Source organism: Brachycentrus maculatus, unplaced genomic scaffold (assembly GCF_059751285.1).
Source record: "Brachycentrus maculatus isolate JH-2025_06_01 unplaced genomic scaffold, ASM5975128v1 h1tg000004l, whole genome shotgun sequence".
Classification (NCBI taxonomy): domain Eukaryota; kingdom Metazoa; phylum Arthropoda; class Insecta; order Trichoptera; family Brachycentridae; genus Brachycentrus; species Brachycentrus maculatus.
This window is the reverse complement of record NW_028280759.1, coordinates 1,618,240-1,636,226: the sequence shown is the minus strand read 5'-3', so window position 1 is coordinate 1,636,226 and position 17,987 is coordinate 1,618,240. Positions and strand designations below refer to the sequence as shown.

Here is a 17,987-nt window from a genome sequence, read left to right as displayed (position 1 = left end):
TTAAACAAAACGGGCAAAGAAAAACAATTACGCACGCACACACACACACACACACACACGCATGCACGCACGCAAGCACGAACGCACGCACTCAAACACACACACACACACATGCACACACATGCACACACATGCACGCATGCGTACACACGCACGTGTATATGCACATGCACACTCACCACCTATCTTATGTAATGGTGCACAAAAAATTGGGATTGGAAAAATTTGGGAGTATGTCATGTATAATAAAACACAAAAATTATTTTGACTGCTTTTATTGACACAGAAATTAGTTTTACGGACTGATAACATCAGGAATGAACATTATTATTTATTATTATGATATTCAACTAGGCACCCATAGATTGGCGTATAAAATTATGTCAGAGATCTCTTTCATAATCTACAACATTGTAAAATATATTATCAATTTTACTTTAAAAAATACAAATAAATATAAAATTTTAAAACATCACAATATCAAAGATGAAACTGTCATGCACAATTTGGAATAAAATAATCATCTATGAAAGATTTAGACGGCTGTTTATCTGACTTGCGTTAGATTAACAGAATAGCTCAATAATTCTAAGATAAGTGATGTTCATAGAACATAATACGGTGGTTACTGGTCGACACGCATATTTCAAGTCTTCGGAACCCGTTGAATTAAACTTTGTTAAAGGCAGCAATGTCTACACTTTGAACCTGCGAAAAAAGAAACAAACAAATATTTCAATAACACAAATTTTATAAGTTCGAATGCTCGACTAATGATAATAGTATTTCTTATGTAATATACGTAAAAATTGATAAGAATGGCAATTTAAACATCCAAAGTTTAATCTGTCACACTTGTTCATTTAATGATAAAAATGTATTTAATATAAAAATAATTTTTTTATTTATTGTTTCGGCATTAACTTTGTGGTAAGACAATGATTAAAGAAAACACTTGTTTTTTACCACTTGAGTTTTATTATAGACTACATGTTTCAGAAGTTAAACTTCCATCATTCAGGTCTGTATAATAACATTAGTTATTATACAGACCTGAATGATGGAAGTTTAACTTCTGAAACATGTAGTCTATAATAAAACTCAAGTGGTAAAAAACAAGTGTTTTCTTTAATTATTGTAAAAAAGAATTATATTACCATATGAGTGAAATGGCATTTCATGCGGCATTACGTATTATTTCCACCAATCTAAGCCAATGTTGACCTCATGTATGTAATTAGGCATTCTGGGACAATGAAATGCCATCAAACCAATTTAGTAAGCCAATTCATCAAACTAGAATGCTTTCTAACTTTCAGCTTGGTGGACTGGCATCGCAATGGGCTTCGTGTAAATGCCACTTTTAAAAGTCTCCCTATTCTAATACTTACTTAATGCATAGTAAATCGGTTAAATCTTTGTTAATTTATTAACAAACATTAATTGGTAGGTATTTTAAACGAGAAAATAATCTGCACATCAGAAAACATTCATAAACTGACAAGATAATAATAAATAACAGGCACTACTTCGCCGCATTACGATATGACTCATATACGAGTCTTTAAGATTTATTTTAAGAAACACAGATGACTTGAAAACAAGTCTTTCCGTATGTCATAATTTGAATGTAAAAAAAAACAGTCAGAGCAATACTTTGAAATTTTTCCCACAGGTGCCAGTAGAAGGATATTATTAACCAGAACAAAATAACATGTGGCCCTGAATATATGGATTACAGATTGAGAACGACCAAAAAAATATTATATATAAATGCTTTGGATTATAAAGAAATATCTCTGAAATTTTTGTTTTAAAATTCCTAATAGTTCTAAATTTGCGGCTATTTTTCAACAACAATATATTTTTCTGCAGATAAATAAAACTGCACCATCCACTAGTAATTTTAACACGATTTATACCAGATGCAAAGCGTTAAGTAAACAAAACTAGGATGACTAACGAAAAAACAAAAAAAATATAAAATAACTTACATAGTCTTCATTCTTTTCGATTTCTTCCTGCAGCCAATCGATAGAAACTTTGTCATCTTCGACTACGCAGGAGATTTGAAGTTTCTGGATTCCGTAAGCCAAGACCACTAACTTGGAAGCCCCCCACAGGAGACCATCGGTGGTGATTTCACGAACCTTTTCTTCCATCTTCTTCATGTCAGTTTCATCATCCCACGGCTTTACATCCAGAATGATATTAGATTTGGCAATCAAAGCAGGCTCTAAAAAATAAATGGAAACAATGCAATTTACTGAAACATGCAACTATCCTCCCACTATCATCTTAAATTATGCACACAATTTTTTTTCATTATTGCCATAATTACTAATACATACGGTATGTATTTTTATTAGGGCTGTACCTCGCTTCATTTGACAAGAGCAGTAAAATTTTGATGATTTTCTTCAGACGCTGACCCTTGTTCTCACACAATTGTGCATAGTTCTAAAATTATTATTAACCTCATAAAGGCAAGATAAGTCATGCACTTCAAGTATCTTTCCAGGGTAAAATAGAATAAAAGTGAACAAAATACCTTATTTGCAACATTTTGAGTACACACTCAAAAATTATAGTATTTGGACACGCAAATCCTAACATTTTGAGTGTGTATTTGGGCACAATGTTATAAATAAATGAACTGGTAAAATTATAAGCTAAAACAATAAAAATGAAAATGATATTGTCTGGAGCATGTGCAATATTGCTAGTATGTAATAGGGTAAGGATACTTTTAAAACTTTTCAATTTGACTTTATCCTATGTGCATACTCCCACTCACGTTGGGTCAATTGCGATGATGATATAAATAAATAAATAATAATGATAAATAATTTTAAAAATAACTAATGATAACAGCTTACTCTTAGATTTTTTAGCAGCATAGTTGGAGAGTCTTTCTTCGCGGATTTTTGCTGCAGCAGCGTCGTCCTCACCATCTGAGTCTGAGGCAAACAGATCAACACCGTCGTCAGAATCCTCCTTGGGGGCAGCTGGCTTGGGGGCCGCGGCTGCCTGGGCAGGCCGGGGACACGGGGGGCACACAGCGATGAAAGGTGCCTGAATTTTAAATAAATAAAAAATATATGAACACACGTAAAACATCTTTGTCTTCATCTTCATTCTCAATGCATAGCTTCAAAGTTTCCTGAGCTGTCGCTTATCCGACAATACATTGTATACAAAATGCAGGTTCAAATTCAGTACAGACATTTCCATCAGAGTTAACCTAACAAAACACATACTCAGGTGTGTACATCTAAACACATTGTTTGCGGGAAACACTTAAAAGTATCTTTTACATACTATGTATTGATAGAGAGCGGGAGACGCTTATAAGCGTTCTATTTGCTTACTTTTGATACGGCACAAGACAAAAAAACATTGAACAGACCGGAATTAGGTTTGCGATTACTTGTGATTAGTATATGACTCTAATTAGTATACTAATTAGGGTCGGGTACTACTTTTATAGTTTTAGAATTTCAAGTTTGTATTAAGTAAAGCTTGAATTAATAATTAACAGATTTTTCCACAAAGTGACTGCCGAATCAATTAATAAAATAATTGTTTTAAGTTTTACAATCCCTGTACAAAGAAATGCCTGCACAACTTATTAAATAAAAAAAAATTATGTTGCTAGCTAGGCTAAAGTGGAAAAAGCCCTTTTTCGACACACTTCCTCAATCATAAAATTTGATTGATTACAGCTAAATTATTCAGGAGCAAAATTCACTTTTCACAGTCAACTGTCAACATCACAAGCTTTGAAATATTGTAAAACATGAAAGATAAAGAAAATATATTACCGGCGAAGGGAGACGATGAGCCAAAGAAGTGACTTGAGCTTGGATGTCCAGCACCAGTGCTCTTAGATCAGTAATGGCTGTCTCCAGGGTGTTTATTCTATTGACTACTTCCGCACTGGGAACGCTCGCTAATACGGTATCCATCTATACAAATATAAAAGATTTCATTACTATTTGTTACAATAAAGAATTAGCCATGCAAAACATTTGCTTAGAACGTTAAATTAGTGGTTCAATACTCTATTTCTATATATATATATATGTTTTATTTATTTATATTATCTATTTGTTTATTTATGTTTATACCCCCAAATTCTAAACACCTATGTTATATTGGTGTATTTTTTTATTTATTTGATTATTTATGTCAAAAAAAAATATCAGGCAAATTCTCATTGACTTTACAACAGCTGCTTTTATAGAATTACTTATTTTAACCATTTTTCGACATTTATTAATATAGTTTAAAAAAAAAATCTAACATACCTAACATATGAAGCAATGGAAATTAGAAATGCTTTAAAAAAGTCAATGATACATGTTGACGCACTGATGTTTCAACAGGTAGCGGGTATCGCTGCTACAGGAGGCGAGGGTGAGATACTAGCCGAGATGTAAAATAGAATATATTAATGAGTGAATAACTGATAAAACAGAGTTAAGCAGCGGAATAGGTAGATAGTAATATATACTTTTTCGGACAAGGTAAACTCGCTAAAATTTTAATCTTCAACTTCAGTATTAAAAGTTTTGAAAAAATTATCCATGAATATTAACAGCTGTCATCAAAATCAAATTTGTTTAATATCTATCTGCAATAAACAATTAAGAGAATTTTATGAAATTACTAAAAATAAAAACCACTTTTGCTGGCAAGAAATATTATTTATTATTATATTATTTGCATATTAATCTTCGCAGTTAGAATTTTTAGCGAGAAAACTTAACCCAGTACAAAATACGCGTAAAACACACATTGATAGTTACATCCGAACGGACCTCCAATTAATGAAATCATTGAAACATTTGTTTTTGTCATATTTACACGTAGCGGAGGAACCATTCGCAAATGACTATCAATAAATAAGAAATACCAAGTCTGTGAGTATCAAATTAATAAAATAAACCAATTCAAATTATTTTTCATACGCAATTGTTACATTTTCTCAAACGTGTTATATCTAGTTGTAGTTCATGCATGAAAATGATAGTTTTAAGATGATGATAAACCAGGAGAACAAATCACCATGAAAGTATTCGTTTACAATCCAGATGGTACCTTAAACCCTTATCTCACACCAAGATTTATTCATCTCGATACAAAGAAATTCACCGGTCACAACTGTAACTTGTAACAACTCATAGCTTTCTATTTATCTTTGTAGCTGTTTTTTATCTAATTAAAATAAGAATGGCGCAAAGTGACTCGTTTGGACCGATGTAGTGTTGTTTGCGACAAATTTGACTGAAGGATACTTACACATTCTAGGGAATTCTTGATGTGCTGCCTTGCCTTAGCAACCTCACTGGCTAGAGATGTACCGCTCAGAGAGACCTGTGATGACCCTCCCTATATAAAACAACACTTCTTAGCTACAATAATGACTACCAATTCATTGAACTCGACTCAAATTGGAAATCGAAAAATCTCAAACATATCCAAATCGTCGTATCATTTTTTTACTAAATGCAGTCACGAAACTGCAGGTAATATATTTTAAATTTACTTTGTTAACTATTCACCCTTTCTTATTTTATTTTTTCTGCACCTAAGATGACTCCTTAACAATTGATAAAGACACATATTTGATTTTTTGCAATTTTAATTGGAGTGTAACAATTTTTTATTTCAAATTAATAACCCGCAAAGCATCTATTTAAGATGCTCGTCTGCAGGTAGGATAGTAAGGATAGGTAAGGTAAATGTGAAAAATACATCACAAACACGCAGACCAATTGAAAATAAATCTTTCTCGAATACATTTTGCAATTGGCGGGAATCGAACCCGCGACGCCAGTTTTGCAGTCGAGTGTCTACCTAACTACGCTACACCGCCTGCCTAATGAAAATTAGTATTTTATTATCAAGCAAAATGGTTGTTGCATCCTAATATATCAAGAAATAATATGTTTAGCAATAATTGAGTGGAAGCGTTACATACTTGTGAATATATTTTATTACACTGATGGATAGTAGATTGATTTTACATTCTTTTTGTGTCATTGGACATTTTATAAGCTTTGTATTATATTATATATCGCTCACTCCTTTCAAGAACGTCATAAATCAAAAATCGCCAATTTTGAGTTGTGCATGTTTTCGGAATGCCCAGAAAATGTACTATATCCCAGCAAAAGCGGCATATTTTTAACTTGATATTTACCCGCTACAGGGCAGAAAGTGTCATTTTTGTATTTTGAAGAGAAGGTATTGTTTAATTATTTTTTAAAATATACTAAATATTTTTCAAATGCAGAAAAAACCTTCAGGTTTTACTTAAAAAGATCTGTTGCACAGTAAAAAGTTCAATAAGTGGCTTGATATTTATTTTTTATACATTGTATTATATTTTTGAACTTTAAAAACGTTCTCCTGAAAAATCAAGTTTTTTGATTTATGACGTTCTTGAAAGAAGTGAGCGATATAAAATCTTTTTTTTCTGAAACGTACGTATAAATTTTGTGTAACATTATTCTCAATTTATGCAATCTACCCCATAAAGAAAAGTATATAGAAATCAAAACAATAAATACTGAACAACAATCAGTTTCCTTATGGTCATAATTTATACATAAATAAAAAAAAGGCTGGCGATTTTTTAATACTTATATTCAAAATGCACATATACAGATGGCAATTATTATAAATTATGGTGATCGAGTTATTTCATCATGCTCATAATGGTGTTCACTATGATGAAATATGCCATCACAATGAAAATAAACATGCATCTACTCTGTAAAAAACTAAATAAATGACTCTCCCTAGGAACGAAGAAATAAAACTTCACAATTTAAAGTTTAGTTTATAAATATTCAATTTAATATAAAAATGTTACATATATTTATCATAAATAAAAAAATATCTATAACTACCTAAAGAATCACATCGCATATTCGCATGTTATAAAACTCGTAAATAATAATTTTAAAATCAATATCTGATATATAGACAAGGTTGTAGAAATCGTAAGAAACTAACATTTACAGTAATCTACAGCTGGAAAAAATGAAGTGATATGATTTTTAAATTCACACAAAAAGCGGAAAAAAATCATGCATTTGCAATTAATACAAACAAATGATTACAACTCTACAACTGCAGCAATAAATTAAAAAATAATAAAATTATCAAATCAGTTAAAATTTTAAAGATTTTAAATAATTAACCATTACGTTTTTGTTGCACCGGTTACTAAATTATTAACATATTTTATATCGGGAATAAATTATTATTTTGCTATTGATCAAAAATATTTTAAAGTTATTTTAGCAGGATCCAAATATTTTATTAACATTTTATCTATGGTTTTGATTTGTATATAGAAAAAAAAATACGGCTGGGACATTTTATTCCACCCACCGTTACATAACTTTCATGAGAATAACTAACTAACTAACTAACCATCATGCCGCTTTCCCGCAGGGGTAGGCAGAGAGAATAGAACGCCACACCACTCTGTCTTTGTAAACATTCTTCGCCTCTTCCACGTTGATGCATCTCCTCACACATACCCACCGATTATTTTGATTCTTAACCTGACCGCTTTCAAGTATTTGACATACCTGATCGTGCCATGTTTTTCTTGGTCTTCCTCTGACCCTTTTTCCAATTACATTCACCTGATAAATTTGTTTTACCGTTCTTTTCTCACTCATTCATTGCACATGTCCAAACCATCTCAACACACCTTTCTTTCATGAGAATTTGATGAACATAATACCATGAACTTTCAGACTATCAAGCATTTACATTTTTAACCTTTTGAAGAGAATGAACGGAACAGTTTGCTCAAACTTAAATTTAAAATATTGATTAAATGACTCGTATTTACACCTTTCTTTGAATGTTTTCTTTAATTTTAAGAAAATTATCTATAATACCTACCCCATGATTGAGCATTCAAAAACAAATATAATTAGTGTCCCAGATAGCGGATTGTAAAAAAACTCCCTCGCCAAAAGATTAACTCTCTTTATGGTGTAAACTCTCCCAGCACCGAGATAAATAAATACTACCGGTTGTAATCCCACACCAAAATGACCATGAGAAAAGGTAAATAGTAACATATTCTTATCCATACGTGCTTAGAATACGTGATCCAGTGTCATTGATTCGGTGTTAATTGAGTGAAAAAAGGATAACCAGGTTTTACACCACAGTTACCGTCCAGACTAACATATTTTTTGGGAAAAAGGCTTGGTATTTTGTCATGCCGATATATTATGCGACCCGTATGTGGACCATCCGCACTTCAAGTTTCATAGATCATTTTACTATGATGCAGAGCGGTATCTGGAGCAAAAATAATTTTTATCTACATGAAACCGTGCTCATTGCATCCGGAATAACTTTGGGAATGTTTTCAGTCAGGTAGAGTCAAGGATATACAGCTTGCAAAAATAAGCTCTAAATTTTTTTTAGTTTCATATATTTTTTATATAGTTTTTTCATTGATTTATATGAAACAGATTTAATCTCATATAAAATTCTGAAGCATTGATTTATATGAAACAGATTTAATCTTATATAAAATTCTGAAGCTTTTAATGTTGCAACAAAGTATACAACGCATATTACCAGATTTTTTTACTACAGGAATGGATCATATGATTTATGAGATTTTACAGGAATTGTTATGAATTTAAACAAAATATCAGGAAAAAAATACCTATTTTGTTGTGCTGGCTTCTTATTTCACAAAAGAATCAAAGATAGATGTCGTATGTTTTTATTAGAACAAAATTGCAGGTAAAATAGCAAATATTGTAGGTAAACTTTTTTTTTGGCAGCATCACTATCCATTGCTTACGAATGCACAATGACGATACGCATAACATTAAATGGTACTCGCATGCCGACTCCACACTACCGTAAATCCAATAAATAATTAACGGTTTAAACTTTTGAATGCTCCCAGTCATGCAGCTAACCTGTTAACACTGAATGTAAGTGAGCAATCTTCCTGCAAATTTAATTGTCTATCATAAGAATATAAAAATAATTACAAAATATATTGCTGCCAGTGCCTACAAAAAAATATTTACGGTTAAGAAAATACATTAAATGTGAAACAATCATAAAATGACACTCTGAAATGTGAAGTTCTAGCTATTAAAAAGCTTTAACAAAAACATTAAAAACATAGCGTGTGCACTGTCTTTTGCTTTGTGAAATACCTGGCTCGTGTCACTCTTGGGAATAACTTCCTCTACAACGGGTTGTTTCTCTTGTATCTTGGGAACTGTTTTGAGGGCTTCTTCTCTCTCTTTCTTGTTTGCTCTCTTCTTTTCGGCTTTGCTGAGCTTCTCTTTGTTCTTTGGTTTAGTAGGAGCCGGCGCCTCGGAGGAAGAGTTTGTCGGTGCAGCCGCTTGAATGACAGGCGGCACGATGGCTGGAGCTGGTGCAGGAGCCGGAGCTGGCGCAGGAGTTGCAGCCGGCGCGACTTGAGTAGCTACCGGAGTAGGCTCTTCCCGAACGGGAGACGGGGATGGGGGAAGCTCCTTGTTACAAATAGAATTCATTGATACACGTTCGCGCTGGCGATGAGCCTCTCTAGACTTCTTACTTTTCTTAGAAGTTTTCTCTTTAAACTCGCAAAGTTCCAGGATGGATGCGTAATCCGTTTCGCGAGCAACTAGCACGTATTTAGGGACTTTTGTCTTTTTGGGATCTAAAGCGGGAGTTTCGGGAGAGGAAGGGGCTACATTGGAATCAATCTCCTTTGCACAATCCTTGACGATTTTAGGCAGCTTGTAAAGGGAAAATTTATTTATAATTCATTTACCAATATTTGTTAAAACCTTTCTCCTGCCCACCAGATCACATGCAGTTTTAGTAAATAAAATAATATAGATACAGATAAAGAATTTCAAAATAGATTCTTCGATATGATCTAGAAACAAGCGAAATTAATTTACCTTGGCGAGGCTTTCGTAATGTTGACGTTCGGCATCGTCGTACCTGCTTTTGTCCAGCCAAATCTTCTCGTGAACTAACCCTGACGCCATTTCGAGTTTCTGGAATAACAGAAAATTAAACCTAGGTCAAAATGACATACTGTGACCTTGTCATTCACTGTGTCGGCCAACTAGGAACAAAATTTAATTTAAGCACTCATTGGCAAGGTGATGAATAGCCCATGTGGTTGATTTGGCTAACCGGCCAACATACGCACGTATTACACGTCACGTTAATGTTTTCATTTCCACTTTACTATGAGATAATAAAAACATGAACATATAAACGAAAGCTAAATAATAAACTTTGTAAACTTTTCATAAACAACAGACCTTTTTACCTGAAATAATAAATCGATATACAAGTAAAACTACCACTAGGGATTTTGACGACCCTCGAAGAAAGAACGGGTATTGCAAGACCGAAAAACGCTTTTCCTTGTAATCTTAATAAAATTTATTTATTTGGGGCAGATTGTATCATAAAGGATTTAGGGTAATAAAAATTTGCTCTCGTCCAGAAAAAAAAAACTGAAAACATAATTATTGTTAACTTAATATTTCAAGTCATCAATCATGACCAACTTGGGTTGGCCTCAACATGATTTCCACTGGGTACGAATATAGGGATAAATTGAAACATAATATAAAGCAAGCAAAAAATTCTATCTTTTTCCAGCTAACAAAAAAGAAATTGAAATAATTTGTAAAAAATAGGTATTTAGATATCTAGTACTAAAAAAACTATATTCATTTCCAGTTCGATAATTTTTTCACCCATGTTTAGAATTTATGGTCTTTGCCATTTGCTCTCGACTAGTATATAATCTTTGCTCTCGACTGTCAAATAAACGTCATTTATCTTGACCGACTTGGTCACGTGACATTTGCATGATATTCGCACTAGTATATAATCTTTGATATTCGCTCACAAATGCACGTGTCTTATGAGGAATTTACCTTTGAATTGTATTATAAATTAGTTAGTCTTTGAATTGTATTAATATCAGAATTTGAAAGGTATATATCGAAGTAAAATAAAAGACATAATGTGTTCTGTTGCGGACGATGAACGCGATGAGATTAATTTTATGAAGATTGAGGAGCCAATCCAGGAAATGTGGGTTCAAATGAAATACATTTCTTACTAAACTTAAGTTATTTGTAAAATCAAGAATATGTATTATGATATTTTTTCCTTTTTACCATCATAATTTTGACCACTTTATTTTTTAGAAGTAACCAGGAATGTAAGAAATGCTGTTCAAAAAAAGCAACTGTGGTATTAAGAAAAAGAGATCCATATTGTGATGAATGCTTTTTGGCTACTGTCGTCCATAAATTTCGAGCTACTCTGGGCAAATCTAAATTAATAAGGCACGGTGACAGAGTTTTGATTGGTTTCTCGGGAGATGCAGCATCCTGTGCACTGCTAAACTTAGTTAAAGTTGGACTCAGTGAATCCACTCACAAAAGGCTTCGATTTGAACCTGTCACTCTTTTTATTGACGGTAAAGTATTTCCTTACTTCCGTGTGTATTTTATGTCCATTTATATTTATGTATAAATTATCTTAACCAGCATTTCAATACGTTTGTTGTGAGAGAAGTAAAAACCTTCATTTCCCAGAATATTAGAACAAGGCTTAGGGCAAGGTCTTTTATGTTCAGTATTGGGAGCATGCTTAAAGTGACCATACACCCCATTTTTAATAGGACCATCCCATTTTTTTTTCATCTTTTTACTATTTATTCCTCTTATTTTCTTTATGAACATTCCTTTTCTTTTTATTAATACATAAAAATTATGAAAAATATGTGTTTTCTTGAATATACATACTATTATATAAAAATTGGTAGATGTCTCGTTTTAAGGTCAAAAATAAATGGTCAGGTTAAGCATGCTCTACATCTGAATAAGCCTGAGGTAAATTGGATTTTTCAATCCAAAATAATAAAATAAAAAAAAATACAGTAGAACCCTCTAATCTGTCACCTTTGGTATTGGGGGTATTGTCGAAACGCAAACAAGGTCAGATTATCAGAAAATACAGAAAACTACGGATTTCAGGAAAATGATTGAATGTGTTGTTCTCTACGTTAAAATCATTCCAATAAACAGCAAAGAAGCTGTTATTATTATTGAAAACGAGCAGTGCAATAATTTTATATACACATAAAAATTGACTGTAGCCTGTAAGAAAAATAAGTTTGAACTGCTTAGAAAAATGGCGCTATGGGTGGTAAAGTCATCAACGAGTCAGGATAAGAGGAGTTCTACTGCAATAAAATAGGTTTTTTTATGTTTTTTTTCTTTCGAAACCTACCTTTTTACATAAACAATTTTATTTTACTGTATTTTTTTAAAATCTATTTGTATTGAGTAGCTAAACACTAATTATTTAAATTCCATCGTTTACATTAGACGGAGAATAGTCTTTGAGACGGAGAATAGTGTTTAGACTTAAACGGGTCTAAGAGATAAAAACGAAGTGAATGTCACAAATACTAATATTTATTACATACTACAAAGTAAAAATTCTTTCAACATAAGATGTACAGTTAAATATATTTTTCAGATTCCATAATTACTCTTGAAACACAAGAAAAAAGGTTGAAAAGGATACACGATGTTCAACAATTGGCTGAAAATGAACAAATACCTTCCTTTATGACATCGATAAGCGACGTTTTAAAATCTGAACCAAGTTTCAATCATATAGCTGATAAATTACTCGCCCAAGACGATATGAATCGGAAAATAAAAGATTTGTTTGCATCTGTGTCCAGTTTAACAGCAAAACAAGATTTGTTGAAAAAGTTCAGACAAAAGATGTTACTAGACTGCGCCAGGGAAATGAAATGCTCATTTATTTTAGTAGCTGATACTGCAACAAAGCTTGCAGCCAATCTTCTATCTAGTGTCTCAATTGGGGGTGGATCGCATTTGTCTTCTGATGTTGTGAGTTCCTATATTTGTTCACTTGGCATAAGTATGTAACATAGTAGGATTAAACTTTATAATGAAGCACTTTGTTAACCTTTTGGCTACTAAGAGGTATTAATTTCTTTGAGCAAGAATTATATCTTATTATGCACAATTTAGTCAAGAGGGGTGGGGTGTCTCTTCTCATGTTTTAGTATTTCAAAATTATCCCAAAAGATGTCTCTGCATGTTCTAATATTGAAAATATCAAAAACACTATTTTGCCTAGTAAAATGAGTAGTAAAGTCATAACTATAAGCATGAAAATTTCATTTAACTCATCAGGAGCATTGAAATGTGAGACGTGGTAATACGGTTGACTCAGTCAAAAGGTTAAGACTAATTAATTTATTGAAAGTAAACATGTCAAAGAATAATGTAATGAATGTTAATTGATATTAATATTTTTGAAATCTATAGCATTTACTTTGTGGTTAGTAATTTTTACTTTTTTTTGCAAAAAAATGTTAGTATATATCCAGAAGATGAAAACAATTGTCGTTTTCGAAACTAGTCGTAAATAAAAATAAAACTCAATTCAGTGGATTATTCAAGTGTTTAATTTTGATTAAAATTAGTATATAACCACTCACTGAGATTTTAGACCGTTAAACCAATAGACTAAAATCTCGGTGAGTAGTTATATGCTAAAATTTTATAAAACAAAGTAAAAATGTTAATTGAAGTCAACTTACTCCTTTAAATAATTGTTTAATTTTAGGGTTTTTGTGATGCAAGAGATAACAGAGTAAAAATTCTCAGACCTATGAGAGACTTCACGTCGGATGATTTAAACAATTTTATAAAAATTAATTTCATTCCTCATTTACCCCATATATCACTATTTACCGATGACAACCCATATGCCTGTATACAGTCTTTAACAAAGAAATTTGTCAATGATCTACAAGAGAATTTCCCAGCTACTATTTCAACAGTTCTGCGAACGGGAGAAAAATTAGAAAATATGTCTATGGATGAAACTTCCGAAGAAGATACGTGTGCTCTGTGCTTGGTAAGTTATTTGTCATATTTATCTAAACTTTGCAGAGGCTCTCCTATTAAAATTGTGATTAAATCTATGAATCTCTCTTCTCACCCGAAAAACAAAATGCAAGTAGTATTCTTTACAGAAACCATTAAAAATAAACAGGGCTCGTGATGAGCTGAATGAATTTAAATGTTTCTAGAGACTCTATCAAACATATATGTAGTCAGTGTAGCCGTCATACATTACTTTGTCTTAATAAACCCGCATGTGAGTAATAAATATTTTAACCATGATTTCCTTTTAGAGGCAATACTTTTTATTTAAATATTAAAATTGTATTATTTAAAATTCACACAACTTTATTATATTATACTTTTAGTTGAAATGGAGATGGAGATAGTTGAATGGAAAGTCGAAATGCGATCTCTCAGAAGAATGTGCGACAAAACGATGTATGATAGATGTACGAATAGTGAAATAAGGAAGGAATGCAAAGCTGAGATAAGCATTATCGATAAAATTAAGAAAGGTGTGTTGAGATGGTTTGGACATGTAGAACGAATGAGTGAGGAAAGAACGGTAAAACAAATTTATGAGGCGAATGTTAGCGGGAAAAGAAGCAGAGGAAGACCGAGAAAAACATGGCACGATCAGGTACGCCAAATACTTGAAAGTGGTCAGGTTAGGAGTCGTAACAATCGGCGGGTATGTATGAGGAGATGCATGAACGTGGAAGAGGCGAAGAATGTTTGCAAGGACAGAGTGGTGTGGCGCTCTATTATCTCTGCCTATCCCTGCGGGGAAGCGGCGTGATGGTTAGTTAGTTACTTTTAGTTTGGTAGTTCCAGTTTTGCAGAGACATTTGTAATCAATGAGTCAAAATAATGTTTATAGGTGCGGAACAAGCAACTTGTCACCTGAATGCAGAACTATCCAAAGTCAATTTCATTTTATTTCACATATTGTCTTTGTTATGCGGCTGCTATTATTGTGCAAAAAGTTTTCAACATAAATAAATAGCTATCCAAACATAAATTGAAATATTCAAAAGAATGTTGGAGTGACAAAAGTTATAGTGCCAATCAAAGAACTGTAATCTCAACAAGACACTAATTCTACCACAAACATTAGTTTATACTTTCAAAAGTTGAGTCAAATTTTGACACTGATCCACATCCAGTGAATCTCATCTGAACTTTCCCACAAAAGTTTATTCACTTAATGTATTAAAACCATCCTTGTGGTTTGAGTTTAATTTTAAGAATGAAGAAAATTCACATGAAGTCAATCGACCAGCTGTTTGTTTCTTTCTAGCGCATTGAAGATCTGCCAATTTTACTCCATCCAGGTTAGCAGCACTTTTACAGCACCCTTCAAATGATTTTGCATTGCTTTTACCGTCTCAGCTCTCAGGTCGTTTCTCTAACTCGATAGACATTTAATATGGCTCCGTTAGTTAAATGTTCTACAGACAAGTTTCAAACTATTTTTTTTTAATATATCGCTGGTTAAATGCCCAAGGGCCACAATGCAAAAAAAAATCAACTCATATTCCAAAAATGGTATGTAATTCTAAATGAAATGGACATTTCTAACACTAGCATCATGGGTGTCTTATTCGAATATGAAAATGTTGACAATTTAGATACCATTTTTGGAATAAAGCGTTTAATTGATTTTTTTGCGTTTTGGCCCTTTGGCATTAACCAGCGATATGTATATATAGGTATACAAACCCATTAATTAAGAGATTTTTTTAATGTCTAAACTAACTAGGTTTGTTACTCTAACCTTTTATGGAAATCAGAAGTCTGCTGTTCTTAATTTTTTCAATTTAAATTGTTTTGTTACAGTCTCAATTGGACACGCAAAACATTGGATACTCCGCTCTTCAGGCAACAGAATATTCCAGAATGGTATCCAACCCGATTATCCTGAACTCCCAACCAAAAGGCAAAGAAGTTTCAGCCAAATGTGACGATTGCACTTGTAGCCTATCTCAAGAAGTAACAAGATGTGAAATTGAAGACTTTCTCTGCTATAGCTGTAGACTAATCATTTTAGATGTAAAAGATGTATCCTTATTGCCCCCCAAATTGATTTCATCCATAGAAGTTAAAAAATCTCTGAAGAATACAAGGAACCAGATTCAAGATTTTTTACTGTAATATTTTTTATAATAAACAATTTTTTTACTAATTTCGAATTGGTTTTATATCTCCCCCCTTACTCGCATCTAGTGCTGCGCATAACACCGAAATTAATCGATGCATTGCTATCTTCATTGAAAATTACAGGTTAATATAATCAGTTGTACGCTTAAGTGCCTGACCAGCGTGACAAATTATGTATTAGTGTACAAACACTATGGGATCTATTCTACAAGCTTAAATGTTTCATCAATTGAAAAGTCGTTAGTAAACATATTTATTGTAACTCCAGACAGTTGGTAGAATTCCATATTGAATTGTTGGGTAATATATCCAAAATTAAACACATGATAATATGTGACGCGTTTCGTCTTATATATATATGAATCAAACGCGTCACATATTATCATATATATATGATAATATGTGACGCATTTCGTCTTATTAAGACATTATCAAACACTATAGATACATATACATATGTAGTGTTTGATAATGTCTTAATAAGACGAAATGCATCGCATATCATATATGTAAATAAAAGTGGAATTCTAACCAATAACCGTGTTTAATTTATTGATTTGTAGAACTCCATTTTAATTTATGAATTAATTTTTAAATCAAACACAGATTTTTGAGTCTACTAAGTTGTATTTTATTAAAAACACAAAAATTAATGTTGTGACAATTGTTTCGCCTAGATATGGCATTTGTTTAAAAATGCCATAACTAGGCGAAACAATTGTCACAATATAATTTTTATTTGTTTTTAATAAAATATAACTTAGTAGATTCAAAAAATCTATGCGATTTAAAAATTGATTCATAAAAAAAACCCTGTTTAATTTTGGATATACATATTACCCAATAATTTAGTAAACATATCCCGGTTAACTCTTTTCTAATCAATTTATCATATATTTCACATTTTTGGAAAGTAAATTTTCATCAGATATTGGTTATAAAAGAAAGTAAATAAATAGCAATTATTTGGACTAATTGCAAACAATAATGCATACCGGAAACTATTCCATCAACTTCGGAAATGTTTTTAGTTGGATGTGCAAACTCTTTTCTACCCTACTATCCCATACTGCCATGTAGCCTTTGAGCAGTATACCTAAAAGTCGATAAACGAGACCCAGTAGGATGAATGTACACCCAGTGAATGTATCATTAAGACCCTGATCCACCACAGAATTTCAGTATTATTTATCTTGTCTCACTACATGTCAACCTTTTTTATATAATTAGCTAAATCGGTAAATTATAAAATGAGCTTTGCTGTATACCTACACTATTTTTATTACTTCGGGATGCGGATCTGACTTGGGAGGATGCACGTGAGCTGGCAGCCGAAAGAAAAGCCTGGAGAGTTTGTGGACTCCATTTGCTTCACCTTGGGAGCGGATATGGTTTAATACTAATAATTTTTATTAGTATGAATGCCCTTGAAGCTATATTTTTTAATATTTAGCGTGTTTACAAAAATGTAATTTCTTTTTTAAACTCTTCCGTACCCCAATGGTGCATAGGACACTGCATCATATAAACACAGTGTTATCTTGGTCGTCAACACATGAAGGAAAGGTGATCAGCCCTCCGCTTCAGGTCCAGGGTAATATTGAATAAATATTAGAGTGAAAAATCACTTATATTTATTTGACCCCCCCCCTGGGAATCAAACCCGGGACCTCCAGATTGGTAGCCGATTGTGCTGACCATTACACTATGGAGGCGGACTAATGATAAATAATTTAAGATAAGTCATGTAATGTGTGATGAACTTATAACATTAAAAAAATAAACCAATTTAATTAAAGTTAAGAATGTATTTTCTTAAAAACAAGTTTAAAA

General features: G+C 32.3%; 2 protein-coding genes across 9 annotated transcripts; one reads left to right on the top strand and one right to left on the bottom strand.

The window, feature by feature from the left end:
* Nucleotides 1-261: 261 nt before the first annotated feature.
* Nucleotides 262-10,406, bottom strand: LOC148313919 (putative elongation factor 1-delta). 8 transcript variants are annotated; one of them, XM_088276132.1, is made up of 8 exons: nt 10,338-10,406; nt 9,966-10,064; nt 9,225-9,548; nt 5,305-5,394; nt 3,825-3,968; nt 2,880-3,075; nt 1,995-2,236; nt 262-708 (listed from the first exon to the last, which is right to left on the bottom strand). In XM_088276132.1, the coding sequence occupies exons 2-8, from the start codon at nt 10,053-10,055 to the stop codon at nt 670-672; spliced, it is 1,125 nt and encodes a 374-aa protein (XP_088132258.1). In that variant the 5' UTR covers nt 10,056-10,064; nt 10,338-10,406; the 3' UTR covers nt 262-669. The 8 variants fall into 8 exon arrangements, with proteins under 8 accessions (XP_088132258.1, XP_088132212.1, XP_088132390.1 ...); XM_088276086.1 differs by having other exon boundaries at nt 10,346-10,406; XM_088276264.1 differs by lacking the exon at nt 5,305-5,394.
* A 436-nt stretch (nt 10,407-10,842) lies between these two features.
* On the top strand, nt 10,843-16,181 carry Ctu2 (Cytosolic thiouridylase subunit 2). The gene is made up of 5 exons (XM_088269943.1): nt 10,843-11,124; nt 11,241-11,515; nt 12,583-12,965; nt 13,711-14,004; nt 15,834-16,181. The coding sequence occupies exons 1-5, from the start codon at nt 11,054-11,056 to the stop codon at nt 16,146-16,148; spliced, it is 1,338 nt and encodes a 445-aa protein (XP_088126069.1). The 5' UTR covers nt 10,843-11,053; the 3' UTR covers nt 16,149-16,181.
* Nucleotides 16,182-17,987: the final 1,806 nt, after the last annotated feature.

Excerpts from the sequence above, each read along its gene's own strand:
- LOC148313919 (XM_088276132.1), bottom strand. The coding sequence starts at position 10,055 with ATGGCGTCAGGGTTAGTTCACGAGAAGATTTGGCTGGACAAAAGCAGG. Across the intron at positions 3,969-5,304 it reads TCAAGAATTCCCTAGAATGT|ATGGATACCGTATTAGCGAG; the intron begins GTAAGTATCCTT and ends ATATTTGTATAG. Across the intron at positions 3,076-3,824 it reads CTCATCGTCTCCCTTCGCCG|GCACCTTTCATCGCTGTGTG; the intron begins GTAATATATTTT and ends TTTAAAATTCAG.
- Ctu2 (XM_088269943.1), top strand. The coding sequence starts at position 11,054 with ATGTGTTCTGTTGCGGACGATGAACGCGATGAGATTAATTTTATGAAG. Across the intron at positions 11,516-12,582 it reads TGTCACTCTTTTTATTGACG|ATTCCATAATTACTCTTGAA; the intron begins GTAAAGTATTTC and ends TATATTTTTCAG. Across the intron at positions 14,005-15,833 it reads ATACGTGTGCTCTGTGCTTG|TCTCAATTGGACACGCAAAA; the intron begins GTAAGTTATTTG and ends GTTTTGTTACAG.